At 36.6% G+C, this 20,715-nt stretch overlaps 4 protein-coding genes across 7 annotated transcripts; 2 read left to right on the forward strand and 2 right to left on the reverse strand.

The window, feature by feature from the left end:
• Positions 1-1,763: 1,763 nt before the first annotated feature.
• LOC103940875 (uncharacterized protein At4g22758) lies at positions 1,764-2,859 on the forward strand. 2 transcript variants are annotated; one of them, XM_048569538.1, is made up of 3 exons: positions 1,766-2,409; positions 2,526-2,599; positions 2,630-2,859. In XM_048569538.1, the coding sequence occupies exons 1-3, from the start codon at positions 2,001-2,003 to the stop codon at positions 2,729-2,731; spliced, it is 585 nt and encodes a 194-aa protein (XP_048425495.1). In that variant the 5' UTR covers positions 1,766-2,000; the 3' UTR covers positions 2,732-2,859. The 2 variants fall into 2 exon arrangements, with proteins under 2 accessions (XP_018501432.2, XP_048425495.1); XM_018645916.2 differs by having other exon boundaries at positions 1,764-2,409; positions 2,526-2,859.
• Positions 2,860-6,031: 3,172 nt separating this feature from the next.
• Positions 6,032-9,407, forward strand: LOC103954750 (histone deacetylase HDT1). Its single transcript, XM_009366570.2, has 10 exons — positions 6,032-6,166; positions 6,669-6,739; positions 6,827-7,032; positions 7,635-7,657; positions 7,749-7,799; positions 7,896-8,059; positions 8,371-8,448; positions 8,559-8,643; positions 8,918-9,029; positions 9,122-9,407. The coding sequence occupies exons 1-10, from the start codon at positions 6,154-6,156 to the stop codon at positions 9,180-9,182; spliced, it is 864 nt and encodes a 287-aa protein (XP_009364845.2). The 5' UTR covers positions 6,032-6,153; the 3' UTR covers positions 9,183-9,407.
• Positions 9,408-9,532: 125 nt separating this feature from the next.
• On the reverse strand, positions 9,533-13,068 carry LOC103954751 (splicing factor U2af small subunit B-like). 3 transcript variants are annotated; one of them, XM_048569063.1, is made up of 7 exons: positions 12,832-13,068; positions 12,306-12,392; positions 12,107-12,188; positions 11,843-11,969; positions 11,332-11,763; positions 11,096-11,118; positions 9,533-9,821 (listed from the first exon to the last, which is right to left on the reverse strand). In XM_048569063.1, exons 1-5 carry the CDS (start codon positions 13,066-13,068, stop codon positions 11,352-11,354), a joined length of 945 nt encoding a protein of 314 aa, XP_048425020.1. In that variant the 3' UTR covers positions 9,533-9,821; positions 11,096-11,118; positions 11,332-11,351. The 3 variants fall into 3 exon arrangements, with proteins under 3 accessions (XP_048425020.1, XP_048425021.1, XP_048425023.1); XM_048569064.1 differs by having other exon boundaries at positions 9,533-10,057; XM_048569066.1 differs by lacking the exon at positions 11,096-11,118.
• A 1,458-nt stretch (positions 13,069-14,526) lies between these two features.
• LOC103940872 lies at positions 14,527-20,452 on the reverse strand. Its single transcript, XM_009351056.3, has 8 exons — positions 20,053-20,452; positions 19,358-19,684; positions 18,495-19,127; positions 18,227-18,376; positions 17,658-17,816; positions 16,151-16,198; positions 15,593-16,023; positions 14,527-15,344 (listed from the first exon to the last, which is right to left on the reverse strand). The coding sequence occupies exons 2-8, from the start codon at positions 19,671-19,673 to the stop codon at positions 14,712-14,714; spliced, it is 2,370 nt and encodes a 789-aa protein (XP_009349331.3). The 5' UTR covers positions 19,674-19,684; positions 20,053-20,452; the 3' UTR covers positions 14,527-14,711.
• Between the last annotated feature and the right edge of the window lie 263 nt (positions 20,453-20,715).

A 20,715-nucleotide genomic window follows, 5' to 3' on the forward strand; every position in this document is an offset into this window, starting at 1 on the left:
TCACATGTGAAATGGATTCATTCTCGCTCACAGCGCACTCTTATACTTAGGCACTTGGTTTAAATTTACTCACATTTTGCCACATCACTACACTTTATGGCTTCGTCACCCTCCAGGTGTCGGCCAACACAGCTCGATTTGGAGTCCCAATGAACATTTCAGGTTGAGGTGTGTTAATGAGACATCGTTTAATTGAATCATGTCAGAAAGTCAATATATTAGGCATTCTCTAATCATATATATTAGGCATTCTCTAATCATTTCAAAGTATTGTCCTCGTATAATTGCTTCTATATTTTTCATTTAGCCAAATTCCTCTTTAACTTATTATAAGTTATTAATTGTTCTAAGAATCACATTTTAAGCCACTTAGTACTACGCCCAAGTTGTATTCCTCTTTACTTATAAGTGAGGCGTCTTGGGTTCGATTCTCGTCAAATGCGAATTTGAATTACATTATTGCTAGCCCACAGTAAGGCTAAACTCACCTCCCTTCCTTAATGTAGATAATATCATTTGTTAAAGAAAAAAAAAGAACCACATTTCAAGAACGCAACAATTATAAATAATACTAGCAGATGGGCACACACAAAGTGTGTGAGAGAATGTGGGAGTGTGAAGTATTTTTTTTCTTTTTTTTTTTTTAATTTTTTTTTAATTAGAGATATGTTAGGATTACATGTAGGTGAGACTTAAAAAAAACAACAAAATTTGGTTGTGTGAAATTATATTTATGCCCCATATTTCTAATTCATGTTTTGTTTTAATTAGAGGGTTAAACTGGTAATTTCATAAGATTTTGGTTGATAATGAGTGTTTTATTAATTAGTAGAGATATTTGTAACTTTTCTAGAGCAAAAAATTAAAAGGAAAACTAACGAAAAGTAAAAAAAAAAACTTCCCTTTTAATGAAAAACCATTTTTAAAGGTATAGTGAATAGTACCAGGGAAATGTATAAATGTGATTTTTCGTTAAAAGTGAACAGTACCGGGAGTGTTTTGTTAAAACTTCCAAAATTAAATGCAATAGCATCGAATTATTAATTTATAATAGTTCAAAAGTAAATTAGTGGATGAGATAAATAATATGTTAAGAAATTAAAGGCAATAAAAGAAGAAAACTAATTTCAAATTCTTATTTTATTTCATTGACACAAAGCGAGAATATAATCAAAGTTGCTGCATTATGAGATTGAGACCCCTTTAAAATTTTCAAATTCCGAGTAAGACTTTGGGTATATTTTAGAAAGTTACAGAGTGAGACTCTTTATGAATTTTCTGACACTTCATATTTTTTTCATAAAATTTTATAATGCTAGCACGAAAAATAACAATAAACCGTGAGGTGCCAAAGAGAAAATATGCATCTAAAAAGTTGCTAAACTATCTTCAACCCAAATAACTGATAGAAAAACAATCGTAACCCTAATTATATATAATTATAGTCGAAATTTCGGTATATAAAACACCAAATATACGCTATGTAAAATTTAATCAAATTGCTAACTCGATATTTTTTCCATCACAAAAGAATTCAAGACTCGGGAGAAATCCACGAAATACTGAAAGAACAAACAAAACGACGCTCCCTCTATTTAACGGGCAATAGCCAGTACCCGGTCACCACACTAGGAAAATTCGTGTTAATTTCTAGGCTACCCCTTATCTCGTTGCGGGTATAAAACCCATACGAGGGCGGGGGCTGGTTTCTCGATCGATCGTAAAGCCTTGTTGAGCCCTCTCCACCCTTCCATCATTTTCTCGCTTTTGCCCTCGTCGGATTTATGGTTATTACGGTTATACCAAGCAGGTTATGATTGCTGTCGGCTGCCGGAAACTTGAGAGCCGAAGCTCTTCCCCTGCTCTCGGCTTCCCTCGCCCCAGGTTCTTCCGATACCGCCGCTTGAGGTAACCGGAACCACTCCTCCCGCTCAAAACGAAACGCCACAAAAGTAGTTATTTCCGTTTTCATCATCGCCTGTATTAGTTATTTACGGAAAATGCCGAGCCCGAAGATTTCTAGCCGGAGGGGGCAGCCGGAAGAGAAGAACCGCAGGCCGAGACCGCTCTCTGTTCGATCGTCATCATTCCACGGCCAGTTCACGGATGCGGCGCCGCCGCCGCAGCTTCGGAGGCCCAAAACGGTGCCGGACATGGCGTCGTTCAGGAACGCAGTCGGAACAACGGTGTCGTCGACGGAATTACGGCCGAAGCTGACGAAGCTGCTCCTCAACGTTACGATCCAGGGGAGCGTCGGGGCCGTACATGTTGTGATGTCGCCGGAATCAAAGGTCGGAGATCTGGTCGCGGCGGCCGTGCGGCAGTACGGCAAGGAAGGTCGCCGTCCAATCTTGCCTTCCGTTGAGCCGTCGTTATTCGACCTCCATTACTCGCAGTTCAGCTTAGAAAGTAAGCGCTTATTGTCTTTTCGCTTTATAAAATCAACGGCCACCATTTAACGTCGTATACAATTGATTGACACGTGTCCAGCGCGTACTGACTGCGATAATTTTTTGTTGGGCCAGGTTTGGATAGGGAGAAGAAGCTGATGGAGTTGGGATCCAGGAACTTTTTTCTATGCCCGAACGCAATAGCGGTGGGCGGTGGCTGTAGCGATGGCGGTGGCGGCGGCGGGGGAGCGACGGCGTCGTCCGCTTCGTGTTCGAAAGAGGCGGAGAAAGTTTCACGAACTGGGTTTGCGTGGCTCAAGTTCATGGATTTCTTGTTGTAATTGGGATTAATTAGTTTTGGCAAAATTAATTAAGATGTTAATTATTTTTGCAAAAATGCATGTGGCAGTGTGTGTATATGTAGGTGGGTAGTGTTCCTTGTTAGCAAAACAAAAAGGTATTTTGGTCACTGACTTTAGCCCTCCTTATTTATTCAGTGGCCTCCTATGTGAGTGCACTAAATTACAAAATATTCAAGTTGATGTGCGAAATGTGTCTAATGATTGACAAATGCGTATAGGGTGGTGTTATTTACACACTTATTTTTCAGTTATTTGATTGAATGAATTAAAGATGATCAATTGATAAAAATAACAAAGAGTGTGTAAAAGGTAAAAAAGAGTGAACAGTATCACTCATATATATAATTGGAAGAGAATTTAGCATAAGTCTCAAATGTCTATATGATTGATAGACAAGTTTGATACAATCAAATAGAAAGCCCTAAGGGCGACGTATTCTAAGAGCTCTCACTATGTCATTGAATAAATCTCTCTCTGTCCGTGCAAGTTGAGGACTCCTTCCCCTTTCCAAACTATGATTCGAATTATTTATAGAAAGACCTCTTATCAATGATAGAACAAGGTCCATTTTTCATCATATCTAAGGAATCCCCTGGGTATTTGGATATTTTGTTTTCATCAATGATCTAGTCAATCATGAATAATTGGTTGTGCGATCATAGATATGAAAATTACATTCCTCTCTCTGTCAGAACGAGAGGAGGGGTTGAAGGGATAAGACAGCTTCACCAAAGTCAAGGTAGTATACAAACCTGAACATTACAGTCAACAACATCCTTCACAACATCAGGGACAAGCTTTTTCTCAAACGGCTGAAGCCCCTACGTACCTGAGCACCTGGCCAAGAAGTAGCCAAACGAGTATTTGCTCCTTCCAGTGCGCAAGTCATACTACTCGGAATTGCCGAACATTGAGGGACCATATTGAAGAGCTCCTTGATCAAGGCCAATACTGAGAGTCCATGAGAAGCAAGGGAAGGGGAAAAGCGAGATGACAGAAAGCCTAAAGACGAATTTGAACAACATTATTGTTAGCCCATTGTGAGACTATGCATACTCTCTCCCCCTTGGTGCAGATAATATCGTTTTTTCAAAAAAAAAAAAAAAAAAAAAACCTTGTGTGTTCAACTTATTAATTAGTTTTTTTGTTCAATGCATATTAATGAGTTTGTAATTTCTTCAAATTCAATCAAGTTTGCTTTTATTCTCAATATTTAGATAAATTAAATACTATTCGAGAAAAATGGTTGCAGATTAAGTGTGAGATTGTTTTCTTTGCAATGAATGATGAAGAAAACTAAATCACATCATGACATAAACAGGATCGAGGATCACAAAATGAAAAGAAATGTGAGATTTAGAATCATTTAAAAGTATTAGAGATATATGTTTGAAATCTAGCTGAATGATTTAGAATCTCTTCATTAATGTCCAGCTTTGAACATGATTTTGAAAACGGAAATTTTATTTAGATCAAATTATTTTATTTTCTACACCAACTAAAAAAAAAAAAAATATTTCAATTCAACTTCCCAGTTTGCCCATAATTAAATAAGAAATAGCATCTTGCTCTTTACATCGTATTCTTTATTATTTATTTGTAATTTTATTTATGTTTAGTTTAGATTCTTTTTTTTTTCAATTAAATTTTACTCTTTTACCTCTTAGTGTTTATTCTTTATTTGTAATTTTTTATTATGTGTAGTTTGGATTTTTTTTAAATTAAATTGTTTTACTTTAGAATTTAATTAGGAACTGGTATTTTGCAATATTGATAAGAAAATAAAAAAGAGTAATCATTGTTGTTTTTACATCTACAACGAATAAGCCAAAAGCTAGCACACCACTGTACCCTCTATAATTTCTTGCAAAACGAACCCAAGTGAGCGCAAAATATCTCCTTAAGATCGCCGACGACTGTTATCTCCCTCAAGTAATTTTAAATTTTGGAAACTACTAACACAACATCAAAGGTTGAGTATCTATACATACGTGTGACACAATCAAATAAAAACGAGGGTGATGATGTTTCTCCAAATCCTCCAATTGGGGATTATTGTCACATTCTGGTTCGGGGCGGATCACATCTCGGGTCCGCTCCACCACCGTAGCACGATATTGTCCGCCTTGGGCTTACTATTCCCTCACGGTTTTGTTTTTGGGAACTCACGAGCAACTTCCCAGTGGGTCACCCATCATGGGATTGCTCTAGCCCCCTTCTTGCTTAACTTCGGAGTTCCAATGGAACCCGAAGCCAGTGAGCTCCCAAAAGGCCTCGTGCTAGGTAGGGATGAGAATATACATATAAGGATCACTCCCCTGGACGATGTAAGATGTCACAATTCACCCCCCTTAGGGGCCCGACGTCCTCGTCGGCACACACGCACCAGAGTTAGGCTCTGATACCAAATTGTCACATCTCAATCCGGGTGGGACCACTTCCCGGGCCCGCTCCACCACCGTAGCACGATATTGTCCGCTTTGGGCTTACCATTCCCTCACGGTTTTGTTTTTGAGAACTCACGAGCAATTTCCTAGTGGGTCACCCATCATGGGATTGCTCTAGCCCCCTTCTTGCTTAACTTCAGAGTTCCAATGGAACCCGAAGTTAGTGAGCTCCCAAAAGGCCTCGTGCTAGGTAGGAATGAGAATATACTTATAAGGATCACTCCCCTGGGCGATGTAGGATGTCACAATTATTTATTGGATATTAGGGGTAAGTTAACAAAACCATACCCTCGAAGAGCAAATCCATGTCGTCTACCTCCACTCATAATATCTTCTCAATCCAATAATTAAAACTTTGATTATATGGTTTTGGGATGAATATTATAAACTGACAATTATGAACATAATAAATTTGTCTTACGGTTATCTTCTTCAAGTTTGCTTTGATTACTACTAAGGAAGGAAGAGGAGATTCTTATCCGAAAAGGGTGTTTAAGATATTAAGAACTATAATTTTTCGTTGTGTAAAAATGGTAACCAAATTAATACAATTCAGATTGGATTCATATAAAATTGCTCGTTTGAAAATCTATCTCCTTTGTATTATAATTCGGATTAATATCCTATCAGAGGCACATAACATCTTTTAAAATCTGGCAAGTCGGTAATTAGATCTTATTTAATTGTAACCTTGATTAGGTTTATTTATTCAACAAGAAAGAAATACGTCCAACGGGAAGTTTTCTTTGAAATCATTCGTTCTGATCTGGGCCACTAAAGCCCAGGCCCATCCCCACACTGCGATTGACAAGGAAGTCTTCAAAAACCCTAGCACGAAACCTGGCGGCAATTCGCTTATAAAACGCCCCTTAAACCCTCCATCTTCCGCCTCTTCAGTCGCGCACTCTCAAAAACCCTAGCCCCCCTTCTCTCTCACTTTCTCACAGTTCTTCAATGGAGTTTTGGGGTAATTCGTCTCTATCTATATCTCTTTCTATTCTTCGTCTCGCTCGCATGAATTCATTGTCTAGGGTTTCCTACTGTTATGATTTGTGTGCTCTGCTCGTCTGCTCTGAGAAAACTTGCTTTCTGTGTTCGATAGTTTGAAAATTTTTGGCTTACGGGTTGTGTTTTTATTTTGCTCTGCATTCCGTTACCGATAACTTTTATGAATGTGATTCTGCGATTGAGATTGTTGTGATTGCTAAAATTCTTGTGTTCAGAAATCGGTGTAATTATTTGACTTGACGATTTCCATGAGCGTTTCGGGTTTACGGTCTCTTAAAATGGTATCCTGCATCGTTTCCTATTCGGGTTTTTGTAGAAAATGTGGATTTAAAAGGACAGTGGTGATTAATGTGCTTTTTGTGGTTATGTAATGAAATGTACCTGGATATTTTGTCTTTGCAGATGTTATGCTATTAATTATTGTTGTACTCTGAATAACGATTCCGTTTTCGTTGGTTTAGGTGTTGAAGTTAAGGCTGGAGAGCCTCTAAAGGTAGTGCCAGCGGAAAGCTATGTTATCCACTTGTCACAGGTTAATTGATTTGTCCACTAATTTTTGTTTTGAATCACTGTACATGGCATGCGTTCGCAAGTTTCTTAATAGTTTCTTGTTCGCTAGGCAACTCTGGGCGAGTTAAAGAAGGGAGGTGATCAGTGTGTTATCCATGTCAAGGTCGGAGACCAGAAGCTTGTTTTGGCAAATCTCTCATCTGATAAAATGCCTCAGATTCCCTTTGACTTGGTCTTTGACAAAGAATTCGAGCTCTCTCACAACTTGAAAAGCGGGAGTGTCCACTTTTGTGGTTATAAAACTTACATTGCAAAATATCCTTTCAATTGTTTGTGTTTATGCTAAATTGATTGTTGGAGCATGATATTTAAACTTTCTTTCTTAATGCCTTAATCTTGTTATGATAAGGTGGAGTCTCATGTTAAAAGCGGTTCTCAGTCAGTTGTTTCCTAATGCTATTTTTTTCAGCTGGTTGGTACTTTCTTTGGATGACCTTTAATTGGGTTGTTGAATATTTCTTTTCATCAGCGGGTGTAGTATCGTTGGATTGGGTTGGGTGAGCACCTTAAATTTGGGAACATGTTAATTGGCTTATAGTACTCTCTGGTTTTACATTGTGTTCTCAAAATTTAGTTTACTGTAGTTTTATGAAGTTTTTGTTCAGTTGTCTTTTGTAGAAATGCATGCAAAACATGCAGCAGTTCTATCTATTGCTTTTGGGGATCAAAATTGTATGAGTTCATTATTATGTTTTTTCCTCCATGCTAGTTATCATTGGGGGAAAACAAGTTTTCATGAACTGGGGTTTTGTATTGCATGGAACTATTAATGCTGATTTTGTAATTTAGTGTTGATGAATGTTGCAATATTTGGTCTCTCCATGTGTTCCTTGACTACTTGCTGTTTCTGCTGCCACTGAATCCGACGAGGACCAATCTGGTAAGTTCTATTATATTTTACTTCTCTGTTTTGTGTTTATCGTTAATGTATTATTCAATGTCAGCTGATGTGGTTACAATTTTCCTTGTAGATTTTGATAGTGAATCAGAAGAGGATCTCCCACTGAATTTTACTGGCAATGGTAAATGCTGCACTTGGACTTCTCTTTTTTATTTTGTTGCGCGGGAATGTGTGGGAAAGTTCAGTTCATTCTAACCAGTTTTTCGATTGTGCACAGGTAACATTGTTGAAGCAAAGCCAGCTCCACCCAAGACTAAAGCTGTCAAACCAGAATCTTCTGGAAAGCAGAAGGTTAAGATTGAAGAGCCAATTAAGGATGAGGATGATTCTGATGACTCAGATGAAGATGATTCTGATGATGATGATGAAAGTTCTGATGAGGTAACCAAAGGGGTTTCATAAGAATATAGCTATGAAAAGTGTTATGAATTGTACCAAAAAACTACAGATTATGAACTATTTGCACACAAGTTAACTAATTTCACATGTTCTGGTTTTAACCAATGTCTAAAATTAGTTTGAGTTTTATTTTTTTCCTCTTTGGTCCTGAAGATTTGTTCGTGGGTTGTGTTTCAACTTGTTTGTTGTTGGAGGTTCTTGGGTCAAATGTTAACATTGGATTTAGCTTTTAGATTACCAGTTTCTAGCTTGTATCTAGTAATCACTTTCAAAATTTGCGTTTCGTATTGTAGGACATGCTTGGAGCTGATAGTAGTGATGAAGATGATGAGGACAGTGAGAAAGAAGAGGACACCCCAACGCCTAAGAAGGTAATCAAATGAATTCATATGGTTCTTGTTAGTGTGTTTTTCGCTTTTAGTTTTTAAACTTTTATTTTTTCTGTGAGTTCTAATTGTTCATAATTTGATTATTTATGCAGGACTCCAAGAAAAGGCCCAATGAGTCTGCCCCAAAAACTCCTGTCTCTGCTAAGAAGGCAAAGCAAGTTACTCCACAGAAGACTGGTACTTTTCCTTTTTCTCACACACAAAGAAGCATTTTTAGTGTAATATCACTGCAATGATTCTTTCTGTTTTCTAGCGTTAGTGGTCGTATTGGGAATGTTTCTTGCATGTTTTATGGACGACATGTGATGTAAATGCATAACGATTCAGGAAACTGCACAACATGCAATATAAATTTCTAGTTCGATTCAGAAAACAAGAAGCAAGATAATTTCCCTTGTTTTAGTTGGTGCTTGGTTTTATGGACTTGTTAAAGTTGTTGCATCTGTTACAGATGGAAAGAAGGGTGCCCACACTGCAACACCACACCCTGCAAAGAAGGGCGGAAAGACTCCACAAACACCCAATTCTGCTGGCGGCGATCACTCTTGCAAAACATGCAGCAAGTATGTGAAGGCTATAACAGTTTATTTTCGCTACTATTGGCGTTGGACTGTATTTTGCTGCTGGTTTTTATGTATTGTGTTGCTTGTTGCAGGTCATTTAACTCTGATGGCGCTCTTTCGTCTCACAACAAGGCCAAGCACGGCGCTAAGTAGAATCAGAGGGACGTGCGGAAGCGTTGCACGCCTATGATATGTTAATTATTTTGATAATTCAGAGTAGAGAGGGTGATGTGTGAAATGTTTTGGGCGTAGTGGTTGTCCTCGAGGTTTTTGAAATACGCGGCTTGTTATTTATAGTTAATATCTTGAATTGGACCTATGTTTTAGTCTCTTGTATTGGATATTCCTCATGAATCTCAGAGTCTAATTTGATTTTAATCGCACTATAATCCAATTACCTGTGTCTAAAATTTTGTAAACATGAGCATTTTAACAAAGGAAAATGCTATAAAGAAGAAAACTTGATGCTTTAAAATTCACCAAAATAATTATATACAAATAAATAAAAACAGTAACCGAATTACTTAATATGATCGTTCCAACTAAAAACATCAAATAATAATCCTTGAAATCTCAAATATGTCAACCAACTCGTTCAACAACATAAGAGAATTTGGTTGCCACACTCAAGCAGCACCATAATTAGACTACTACAACTACCAAACTGTAAACAACCTACAACAGTTGTTCGAGCCATGGAATTCAAAGATACTTTCGTACTCCCGAAATGAAACCTCAAACGTCGAATAACCACTACATTCGCCTGAATCCTGAAACACTGCACCAGCAAACCTGTACACAAATTCCATGGTAAGCTGCAATGAAAAGAAAAAGGTACGCACCATAGAAGCAGGGAAACCTGAACCTGCAAAACTTGTAAAGAATGTAAGATCTCGACTTTTTTTTTCCCGTAAATTGAAACAGAAAAAAGATATTAAGCTACAAAGAGAGAAGGAAACAAAACCCAAGACTGAACCATGATATTCGATCATTCACTACTCTTGATTTGTGGTAGTCTCAGATCCTGACTGAAATTGTGATGCATGCAAAACAAGCAAACAAGTTTCACACGTTTGCAACACATCAACTAGGGAATGCTTTCATGAACATAAATAAGAACAAAATAAAACCTTTTTCCGTCTTAATTGAACAAGAAAGATATACGGGGCCTATTCATATAGAGATGCAAGAGTGACTGCGATCCGCCCCTACTTCCCAAACAGAAATTCTTAGCTGAGGGGGATGGCTACGCTAGAATATTATACTACTACGAACTAAACGTTATATTGTTTTCTTTACAGATTCCCAAATCTAATTTACTTTTTGTGATAAACTTTTGATTATTTGTGCTTCAAATAATCAAGCCTCTAAAGAATTTCCTATTTGAAGACTAACACTATATTTGGATGAGGAAAATAAACTTGGAATTTGGATAAAAATCAGAATTTATAAATTGACATGCACCAATTTTCTTGTTTGGATTCATAAATATAGAAATTTAGAATTTCTATGTGGAAAGAAAGAAAAAAAAAAACTTGGAATTTGGGACATTCAATTCCCTAGTTTAAATTCCATGTAAACAAGTGTCATTTCCCAATTTCTATGATTGAGAGTTTAAAAATAACAAATTCCGTATTCAATTCCATTGTTCTTTTAGGATAACCAAACAAGAAAATTTACAAATTCTAGAAAATAAAATCCTGTCATTTCAATTTCAGTCATTTTAAAATTCTTTAGTAATCTTAAATTTCTTCATCCAAACATAAATGTAGTATTGTTAGGAATGCTTAACTAGGGTTTACCCTAATTGGTCTCCTAACTCTTGACTTCTCCCTATCCTCTATTTCTTTCCCTTGCGTCACTTTGTAGTTGTCACAGATGACGGAATCGTAATAAGTTTTCTACAAAGGACAAACTGATGAAGGAACACTGTTTGAAGTGAATGGTTCAATCTAAGAATAGAGATCTAGGGCAGTAGGGAGGAATGTATTGAGGCATATCATGCAGAGAGCACAGAGTCACACAATATGAATGATAAAAAATGCAAAGTTAATTCAATTCCATACCACAGAATGAACCTGCACACCACCTGCAAAGTGGAAAATGTGCTGTAAGCTATATTTATTGAACGTATGCTTCTTGTTGAAACATAAATTTCTTTCGTGATTGAGCATGTATAATATATATTGACGAGTGTGTGGGTGTGGGGGTGAGAGAGAGAGAGAGTGTGTGTGTGTGTGTGTGTGTGTGTGTGTACGTGTGCAAAAACCAGAATACAGCCGTATAATCTCGGTAGTCATACCCTCATTTATCTGGAAGCTGCTATTGTTGCCGTTCCTCATGGCCATTGTACTGTTGTTCCATTTGTTCATGCCCATTAGTGTTACTTCGGTCAGTGTTGACCTTACTAGAATTTTCATCCTGTTCTCTTTCCCTGTTCCACTGCTCAATCTTTGCCCGTCTCTCTTCACTTCCTTCTCTAATCGGACTGTGGTTTCTTCTTCTTCCAGGGCTTTTACTTCTACTGCGTCCTTTCCTTCGACCGGGGCTTACAGTCTTGTTCCTCCGGCTCCAGCTTTCAGGATAGCGATCCTCATCATCATACCTTCTGCTATGACCCCGGCTACCATGAGAGCGCTCTTCATAGCTACGATGCCGGTAAGGGCTGCGACTCCTGCTTCGACTGCGACTATGCCTTCTCTTATAGCTCCCAAATAATTCACGCCTCAATTCCCTGACATTTTAACAAAGTAAAAATAATATTAGCTTATCAGTACATTCTGCAATTAAAAAAAAATAACAAGAAAACTTACCTGCCAATCCTTTTCAGGTGCATAAAATTGCAGTATCCACCACGGTTGCATGTATTCTCCTCGTATTGCCTGCAGGTGGCTTCACGGAAGTCTGTCACTGGTGAATAGTCAACAATGATAGGACGACCTGCAAGTGATTTACCAAGGGCCAGAAGTTCAGCATATAATAAATTGTAGGCCTACGTAGAATACAAAGGATAACCAGTAGAAACCTTGAGAGTTGAGACCAAATTCTAAAGATGAAAGATACAGAGAAAAACTAACCAGCATAAAATCTTCCACTCAGGTTCCGAAGCGCATTTGCAGCATGTTCTTCCTCCCTAAACTGAACATACACATTGCCCACCTGCCCAAATGAATAAATTTCCCAGTCGAATCAAATATCAATAATCTTTCTTTTGAACGAAAAACATAAACAAGGAAAACCGAACAAGAGCTTAACTCTCTGTTGAATATAACATACCATGTGGTCGGCTAGGTTGTCGCAGACATTCAGACTTTCAATGTCGCCATACTTGCTCAACTCCAGAAATAGATCCTCATAAAACTCCTGCAAAGTCCCATACACTCTTATAAGCTATACAGAATACAAAAGGATTTGCACAAACACTCTCATAAGGTTTTCAACTATTTCAAAGCCTTCGTATAAAGCAAGCATTCGGCGGTTTAAGATCATATAATTAACAATTCACAGTTTAAATTAATCCCTAAATGTTTAAAGATGATAAAATATTAAAGATGGACTTTTTAATCACACCAATTCTGAAAATTTCACAAACGGGGAATCCACATAACAATAAACCCTAATCCACAGAAACAACATATAAATCCATGATAAATCAAACAACCCTACCAATAAAAACAACACAAAATCAAAGCGGTTTCTGTTGAATCATGATTCGTACAGCATAAACCAACATCAAATTAAAGCAAGTACGGCAAAAGGGTTTCCGATTTTCGACACGAAGAAGAAGAAGGGCGAGGGAAACCTCGAAGTGCCGCTGCATCTGGCGGGGGTCGATGGGCTGGCCCTGGGCGTCGACGCCGGGGGTGATCATATCGGGCCGCTGGTACATGTTGGAGAGCAAGATCGTGGGGCTGACGCTGGGCTTGGTGTGGAGTCTGGAGCAGCGGTCCCCGTGCCTACACGCCCCAATTTTGAAGTAGAAAGGGCAGTTCACTCGGTCCTTCTCCGTCCCGAATATCGAAGCCAAATGCTCCGCCATGAGTGTCTTCGGTTTTTGCGAATCAATAGGGAAGGGAGGAAGCTTGAGACGGTGGCCGGAGGAGGCGGGTACGTCTATAAATATTGAGGGAAGGGGAGATTAGACATCGTAGTTTTCAATTCTGTTCTTCTAGAGAGTTCGTTTGGACAGTCGGACGTGTTTATGTGAAATTGGGTTCACGTGAGGGTTTGCGTTACGGCACGTGGTCGCCCATCAATTACACCCTCCCGTTTATGTACATTTTGCACGCTGAAAATTCTCATTCCCACATTTTTCTTTCGAATGAATGATAGTTGAGATTTAACTAAAAAGGAGTTAATAATTAAATCTCAACCGTTCACACGTGAAAATAGAAATATACAAAGTGAGAAAAGTTTTTTAGTCATATTTACTTGGATAAAATAATTGAGTTCAGACTAATTTCGAACAAAAAAGAAAAAAAAAATATTCAGCTTGATTCAAATTCGACTTCTAAAAGGAGTTGGACGAATTTTTGTAAAAAGGATTTATGATTGAAGAAGAAGACAATGTATCCCATGCTCTCAACATTTCTTTAACAACCACATAAATTGGTTGTCTTTTTGTTAGTGGAGGTATAATTCAAGAGATTTTTTAGTGTTTTCAAAACACAGCATGATACAAGTAGCGGAGAGATTTTTTTTTAAGTGTCTCTTCACTTATATTATAACACGTGGTATATTGATCCATGTTCTGAGTTGAAAAATTTCTCTATAAGGTGAATGCATGTGTTGTTTACATGCATTGGTGAATGTGATGGTTGAGTGCTTAGAGCAGGCATTGGAATTGAGAGTAGAATTCTTTCTCCTCCACTCTCACTTTCCTCTTTTTATTTTTCTCTATAAAGAAGTCAACACAAAGTGTTAACGTGATTTAATTGTAATCATTCAAATAGAAAGACACCTAGAGGGGAAAAAATCATACTCCTTGAAATTGGAAGTTGGTAGAGAGTTCTACCAAGGAATTTTAATTGTCTTTCTAGGTGATCAATTTATATATGGACAGTGGTTAATGCATGTATCTTGGCCCATTGTGATTCTTGTGAGAGAAAATTTTTAGTGTATCCAAAATACGAATTGATACACTATATGTCATAAGATAATGTCTTATAATTCATCATTGTTAACGTTGATAGCATTTTCGAAAAGGTTTCTCATGTTCTCAAAGTCCAAACTTGTGAGAAATTTTTTAGAGCATGCTAAGTGTTTGTTGTCAGTGTGTAGTGCGCTGTGCATTGTATTGATAGTAATCAGTAAAAGCAACAGCTTCCGATATATAGCGATGCTCTAAATTCTAATTGCATTTTTGTAATCAAATAACGAAATATAACATTTTTCTCTTAAAATCCCCTTTCTTTTTCTCTCTTCTACAGTATTAACAAGGGTACCTAGATCAAAAAAAAAAAAAAAAAAAAAAACTCATAAGTTTAAATTGAAGTTGGAATTTTCTTTTAGGATGGAAGAACATAAATTATTGAACATAGAAAATGCACACGCATCATTGGCTAAATAGAAAGCCGCATATATTGGCTCCTTTTTACAAGTTTCTTAATGTATGACAAATTTTTAAGCTTAACATATAGACAACATAAATGTGAGTTTCGTACTTTTAACACAAATACAAACCTAACTAAAGATAACATAGGAATTCAAAACAATTTTTTTTTGGTTCCTATCAAATATCCCCGGTCCATACGTGGAAATAACTAACTCAACAAGAAATGGAAATTGCAGCCATATGAACGAGGTAACTGGAACACTGGCAAGCAAAATGCTTGGAATAACAATCGATGATTTCCCTTCAAGCATAATGTAAAGGGCACAAGAAAAGACAATCATCATGGTGGCGATAGATAAAAAGAGGGTGAAAAGGCCTATTATCATTTTTGTGGGCAAAGATTTGCGGAAATCATCTTCAGAATAGCGTGACGTGAGAATCCCCAGAAACATGATAACTGAAGTTGTAGAAGAAAAGAGTGAGATTGCATCTGAAACTATAAATATTGTGAATACCCTTTCACTTAAGAACACAGGAAGACCCGTATTTCCATTATTTCCACCAGGAACTGTGATTGCAGCAGCAAACATGATGGTGACAATGAGAGCACCTACAACTGTACAAGAAGTTGCTGTTTCCTTCATTGACTTTTCTGCCTCTTTACCCATTTCATTGTGACTATCTGTAAATACTTGTCGTGGTGTTTTATTATCTACGTTTACAGATTCACAATCCTTGGGATCTGCAATGCTCTCCACCTCCTGCATTTTTTGACGACAAATATTTTCAGAGTTGTGACTATGAAATCCTTATCTTCTCATATAAATCCTTCAACATTTGTCGTTTGAAACACCACATAACCCAAAATCATTACTTAAGCTACATAAAACGATAGTATAGTAGGTAGTTCTCAATGGAAAAACAATATATATATATATATATATATATATATATATATAAACGACACATAGGCATAATATTAAGCATATATAGATAGATCAAAAGTCACCTTGAACCATTGTAGTTCTCTTTGCATTTGCAGGGCTGCACCTCGAATGTGATAAATCTGTGACGCTGAGGTAATTCTTGCTACTGTATGTAACATATTATTGCCAAATTTATCTGTCCACCCCATTCTCTCTTGTATTCGTGTTTGATATGGATCTTCTTTGAGTAACTCATCAAGGGCATATATAAGATTGTAAACTTTATGGTGACGACGTTCAGCGGCAATCTGAAACACGTTCTGGCCCTTTTCGTTTGTAATGCTGCGAGATGATGCTTGTTTAAGGAAATGAATAATATACTCCACATGTCCTCGTTCTGCTGCCACGCACAAAGCTACTGTTGGGATATAGTATCCACTTGCTTTACACATGAGAGGTAAAAACTGCTTGACTCGCTCATGTATCAATTTCATCTCATATATGCGATTGATTCCTATGTTCATTCAATAAAACAAATTTAAAGTTATAATCATTAAAAAATAATATTGAAAATTAATAAAACAATCATCACAAAGTCAATTAACGATATGATTGATTATATGAATCTGTACGTGGCCTACCCAAAAGTTTTTGGAGATTCATGACTAGTCCTCGGAATAAACTCACTCCTGCATTACAAGTCAAATTTGATGGTCAAAAATAAAAAACATTTTCATTTACAATAAATGGGTCCTACTTCGTACTATGTTGGTTTCCTTCTGTTATCTTACAAAAATGTTACTTTTATTGCATCTTTCATATCTGATTTGTATTATTTTTTTAATAATTTTCTTGTGTTAGTAGACCATATACCTCTATTACAAAAAAAGTACAAATATTATACGAAAAATATAATAAATATAATATTACTCAATTCTCTTATTTGTCAGATTACTCACTCATTATATCTAGTAACTACAATCTACTATATACGTTAGAAAAGCAATATAAAATAGGGTTGTCAACAACGGAACGCATATGAGAATGTATAATTCATATAAACAATGGAATAAAGATGTGAATATTTGCATCAATAGGAATATGAATATATATCGGCTCGAAACAACTTCAGATTGTATTGGATTTGGCTCATATTCGACTTGTCAAAGTTCGGCTCATGAAAAAAATAAAATAAAGAACTATGTTTATGATCGATTGGATAAGAAACAATTCGACTTGAATGTTGGTATTTTTGGCTCATAGCAACTCATTTTTTCACGAGACAACTTGAACTAGGTTCCATTCAAGAAGTTTGTCTACAATGAATGATCATGTTGGAGAATTTATTTATTTATTTTTGATATTTTTTAATATAAGAGTCATCCTACCACACATTGATGGGATTCTAATTCCCCTTTCCATGCAGTCCGGGTACCACATGAGATGCTAGTGTAATTTTAGCTCCCGAGTTAAATGATATATTAAATTAGAGCCGATGACTCGAAAAAGTGCATCCATGTGAGTTTAAACTCAGGTTAGGTGTTTCAAATCTTTTTTAGCTTTCCACTAAACCAATCACATAGGATTATCATGTTTGAGATTTTACTTTTGAGATTTATGCTTACTTTTTTTTTTTTCCTAAATTAGATTGACTTTCAGTTTCACTCATTTTGAAATGAAGATTGATATCTTGTCCCGTCATCCTTTTGGTTTCAAAAGAAACCGCATGCATGATGCCTTGGCCTCCCACTGGTTTCCAATTATTCAAAAAAGAAAAAGACGTTTATATGACTATTTGATATGATTGAAAATTTTGTGTTATAGTAATTGTGTTTTATATTTATTTCTTAATGTGCTGCCAATCTGTGAATTTTTATTACAAGATAGAAGCAACTGAGACTAGTAAATGAATCGAAATTAATTGCTATCAAGCATGAGTTTTTTAAGCTCAGTCTATCTCGGCATGTATCATAAGCAAGTCAAGGCTAACTTGAGCTCCAAAAACGTTAAATAAACCAAGCTTGAAGAGTGTAATATGGCTCGGTTTATTTATAACCCTAAGTAGAAAATATGGAATGATCGAAGAATTATGGAACAATTTACCATGGCATTAACAAAAACATATTGCATTGCAAACATATAAAATACCTGAGGAACTAAGATGCCTTTGATTCTCTTTTTGGTCTGAGAGAGGCATCTGATTCTCCTTTTTGTTTGACAGATGCCTTTGATCACTCTGGCCACTTTCAGGTTTTTGAACATCAACACGATTATCATTAATGGAAGGAAGAGGTGTTATGCGTATACCTATCAAGATAAGAACACAAGCCCAATCATTAGTTCCACGAAATATTCTTGTGAATCAAGATTTTTAAGTTAATTATGTATACAAAAAATAAAAGTTTGAACGAGCTAGCAAACGGTGTTCAAGCGAGGGAATTATAGAAGAAGAAGACAGAGATATCATATTTTAGATAGGAGAATTTAAGTTATATTTTATATACGAGAATTTAAGTTATTAAGGATTGGTTCAAATCCTACAATTAAAGATTTCGTTCAACTCTTAATCCTATAATTAAGAGATTATATGCATTTACATATTTATAACAATTTGTAACCTGCAATGAAAGTAAAAAAGTGATGATGTGTAGTCCTAGTCATTGGAGCAATTTCACATAAATATGAGGAGAAAATAAAAAGTAATAGTGTGCACTAACCGCAATAGATCAAATTTTCCCAAAAGTTGAGCCGGCACCCACTTAAGAATGCATGACGGTTACTTGCCAATGTTACTAAGGGGAAATTCTCGTTGTAGTCTTTAGCCATGGCCAATTGTGGGTAACGTTGAATCAAATCCCACGAAATATCTACACACACATATGTGTGTGTCAAAAAAAACATTGTAAGTGTGTACAAAAAAACTTGTAACAAAAGAAAACAGACGGGAAAAGATTGACATTGCAAGTATGCCGAGAATAATTGTACCAAATCTGTTGAGCTTAAAACCAAGAGAAATAAGTTGAGCGCCATCAGTAACTCTTAATGTTTCATGTGGAGTGACGGAGTAAAGATAGCGAGCCATTCCTTCCGCATTTTCCATTGTCTCTGCCAGGACAACCAGAGGTCTCTTGCCCTCATAACGACACAAAATAGTAAGTAACTTGTCGTTCTTTTCAAGCATGCATTTAGCTAATTCAACCCTTTCTGGATGATAACTCATTAAGCGGAAAAAAGCTGTCTGACCAAAACCGTCTTGCTTTTCCAAGTCTTCCTTTGCCATCAACTCCACCAACTGTTCAACAATGCGCGCGTTGACGGCCATGTGCGGAAACGGGCTGATCGCGTGGTGAAGTGCTGTACCACCTTTGCCTTCAATTCCCATATCCGTGTAAACTGAAAGTCCTCCTAGCCGGCGATGTTCGCGAAGCAACTTGATCACATTATCCCAATCTTTAGACTTGACGTATTTGATGAAAGTTGCATCAATATCGTCGGCATTGCTGATCTCACCATGTGCTGCATTGAGCCCTTCTTCCATTGCAGCATGACGATCATTTGGGGTTGGCCTAGCATCACCATCAATCCGGGTTGGATACGCTTCAACAAGTGATCTCTCATCTGAAAATGGAAATCTTGATGTTCAAATGGTACCATTCGATTCTTAATTTGTCTTTTCATTTTCTACGTTTCCAATTCATGTGTATCTTAATTATGAATAGTACAAAATATTTCTCATCAAATCAGATCAGATCAGATCATAGATCACCTACCAGGTACAACCATATTGCCATATATATGTTTATTAGCTCCTCTTTTTTCCTTTACCTTTTCATGTATATACTACGTACCTGTATCGCTTATATATGGTGTATATCTTGGGTTCAAAAAATCATACAAAGCATCCCATGCTTCTTTGGCATTGGTTTTGTACTCGATTCTTTCGTAAATAACATCCCCGCAAGAACTTTGGATTGCATATAAGGCCTTGACATTCTTCTTCTTCCAAGCCTCACGTTCAGCTTCAGCGTCTTCTTCTTCAGGAAGTTTATCGGTGCCTTCGACGATGTCCCAAAGATCTTCGGCCAACAAGTAGGTCTTAATCCGAGAACTCCATTTGCGATAGTTCTCATGATTAAGAACTGTAGGAATAACTATAGCTGCCATGTTCAATCTACCTGTTTATTTAATAAGATTTTATGTCAATCAAGCATATGTGGGAAAAAAAAAAAAAAAAAGAAGAAGTGAGAATAACAAAATGAAACAAAGTCAGTTTGTCTAACAACACTTGAGGAGGGCCTATTCTCCTGCATGGATTGTATGCACATAGATTAGTCAGATGACATCCTTAATTGCAATTGAAAGAAGCACTTATCATTCAGTTTCAACGTTAATAGGTCATGTGAGCACTTTTCTAAGTGAAAATAAAGCCCACTAATAAATAAAATAAACTAATAAATTTCAACTCATCTTATTCTAATAAACAAATAAATAAAATAATGCATTTTATTCTGTGTGTGTTTATAATTCGATTAATTCAACTCACCTTATAACTTGATCTTCAACCAAAGGGTAACCAAATGGGAGGCAACAAGTTCCAAGAAGGAATACAAACCGAATTACCGATCTGGCAAGCAAGAACAATCGATCCAAAATATAAACAAATTTGACAAATATAAGTACCTAGAATGGTTACAGGATTTGGAAGTTGAAAAGAAAATGAAATCAAATGAGAGAAGTGGAGAGAAGTTTATAGAAACGGGGAAGAATTTTATTCTGACGTGAGATGTGAAATTTGAACAACTGCCAAGACAAGTAAAGAATCTCATTATAGAGAAAGTTAAGGTAACACTATAAAAATTGGTAATATGATGAGTACCTCAACTTACTTATAAGTCCATCCAAGATCTATTCTTCCATTAATATGAGATTTATTCTCAACACATTCTCACAAAAGAAAAGGCCAAAGTATAATTTCACCTTTGATTTATTGTCTTTTTTTTTTTTTTTGTTCTCATCTTTTTTTTATCATATTCTACGTGAAATTAGTAATAGATGTGATATATGTACAACCTTCTCGTACACATTTAATAGATTCTTTGCTTCTACCAACATGCATACTGGTTCGATTTTCTTCTTTTGAGTAGGAGCATCTTCGAAAGGGTCTGGGCAATTGCACATGAAAAAAAATGTTAGAGGGAATTCTGGG

Source organism: the organism of the source record quoted next, unplaced genomic scaffold (genome assembly GCF_019419815.1).
Source record: "Pyrus x bretschneideri cultivar Hongxiangsu unplaced genomic scaffold, Pyrus_bretschneideri_v1 Contig5, whole genome shotgun sequence".
NCBI lineage: Eukaryota > Viridiplantae > Streptophyta > Magnoliopsida > Rosales > Rosaceae > Pyrus > Pyrus x bretschneideri.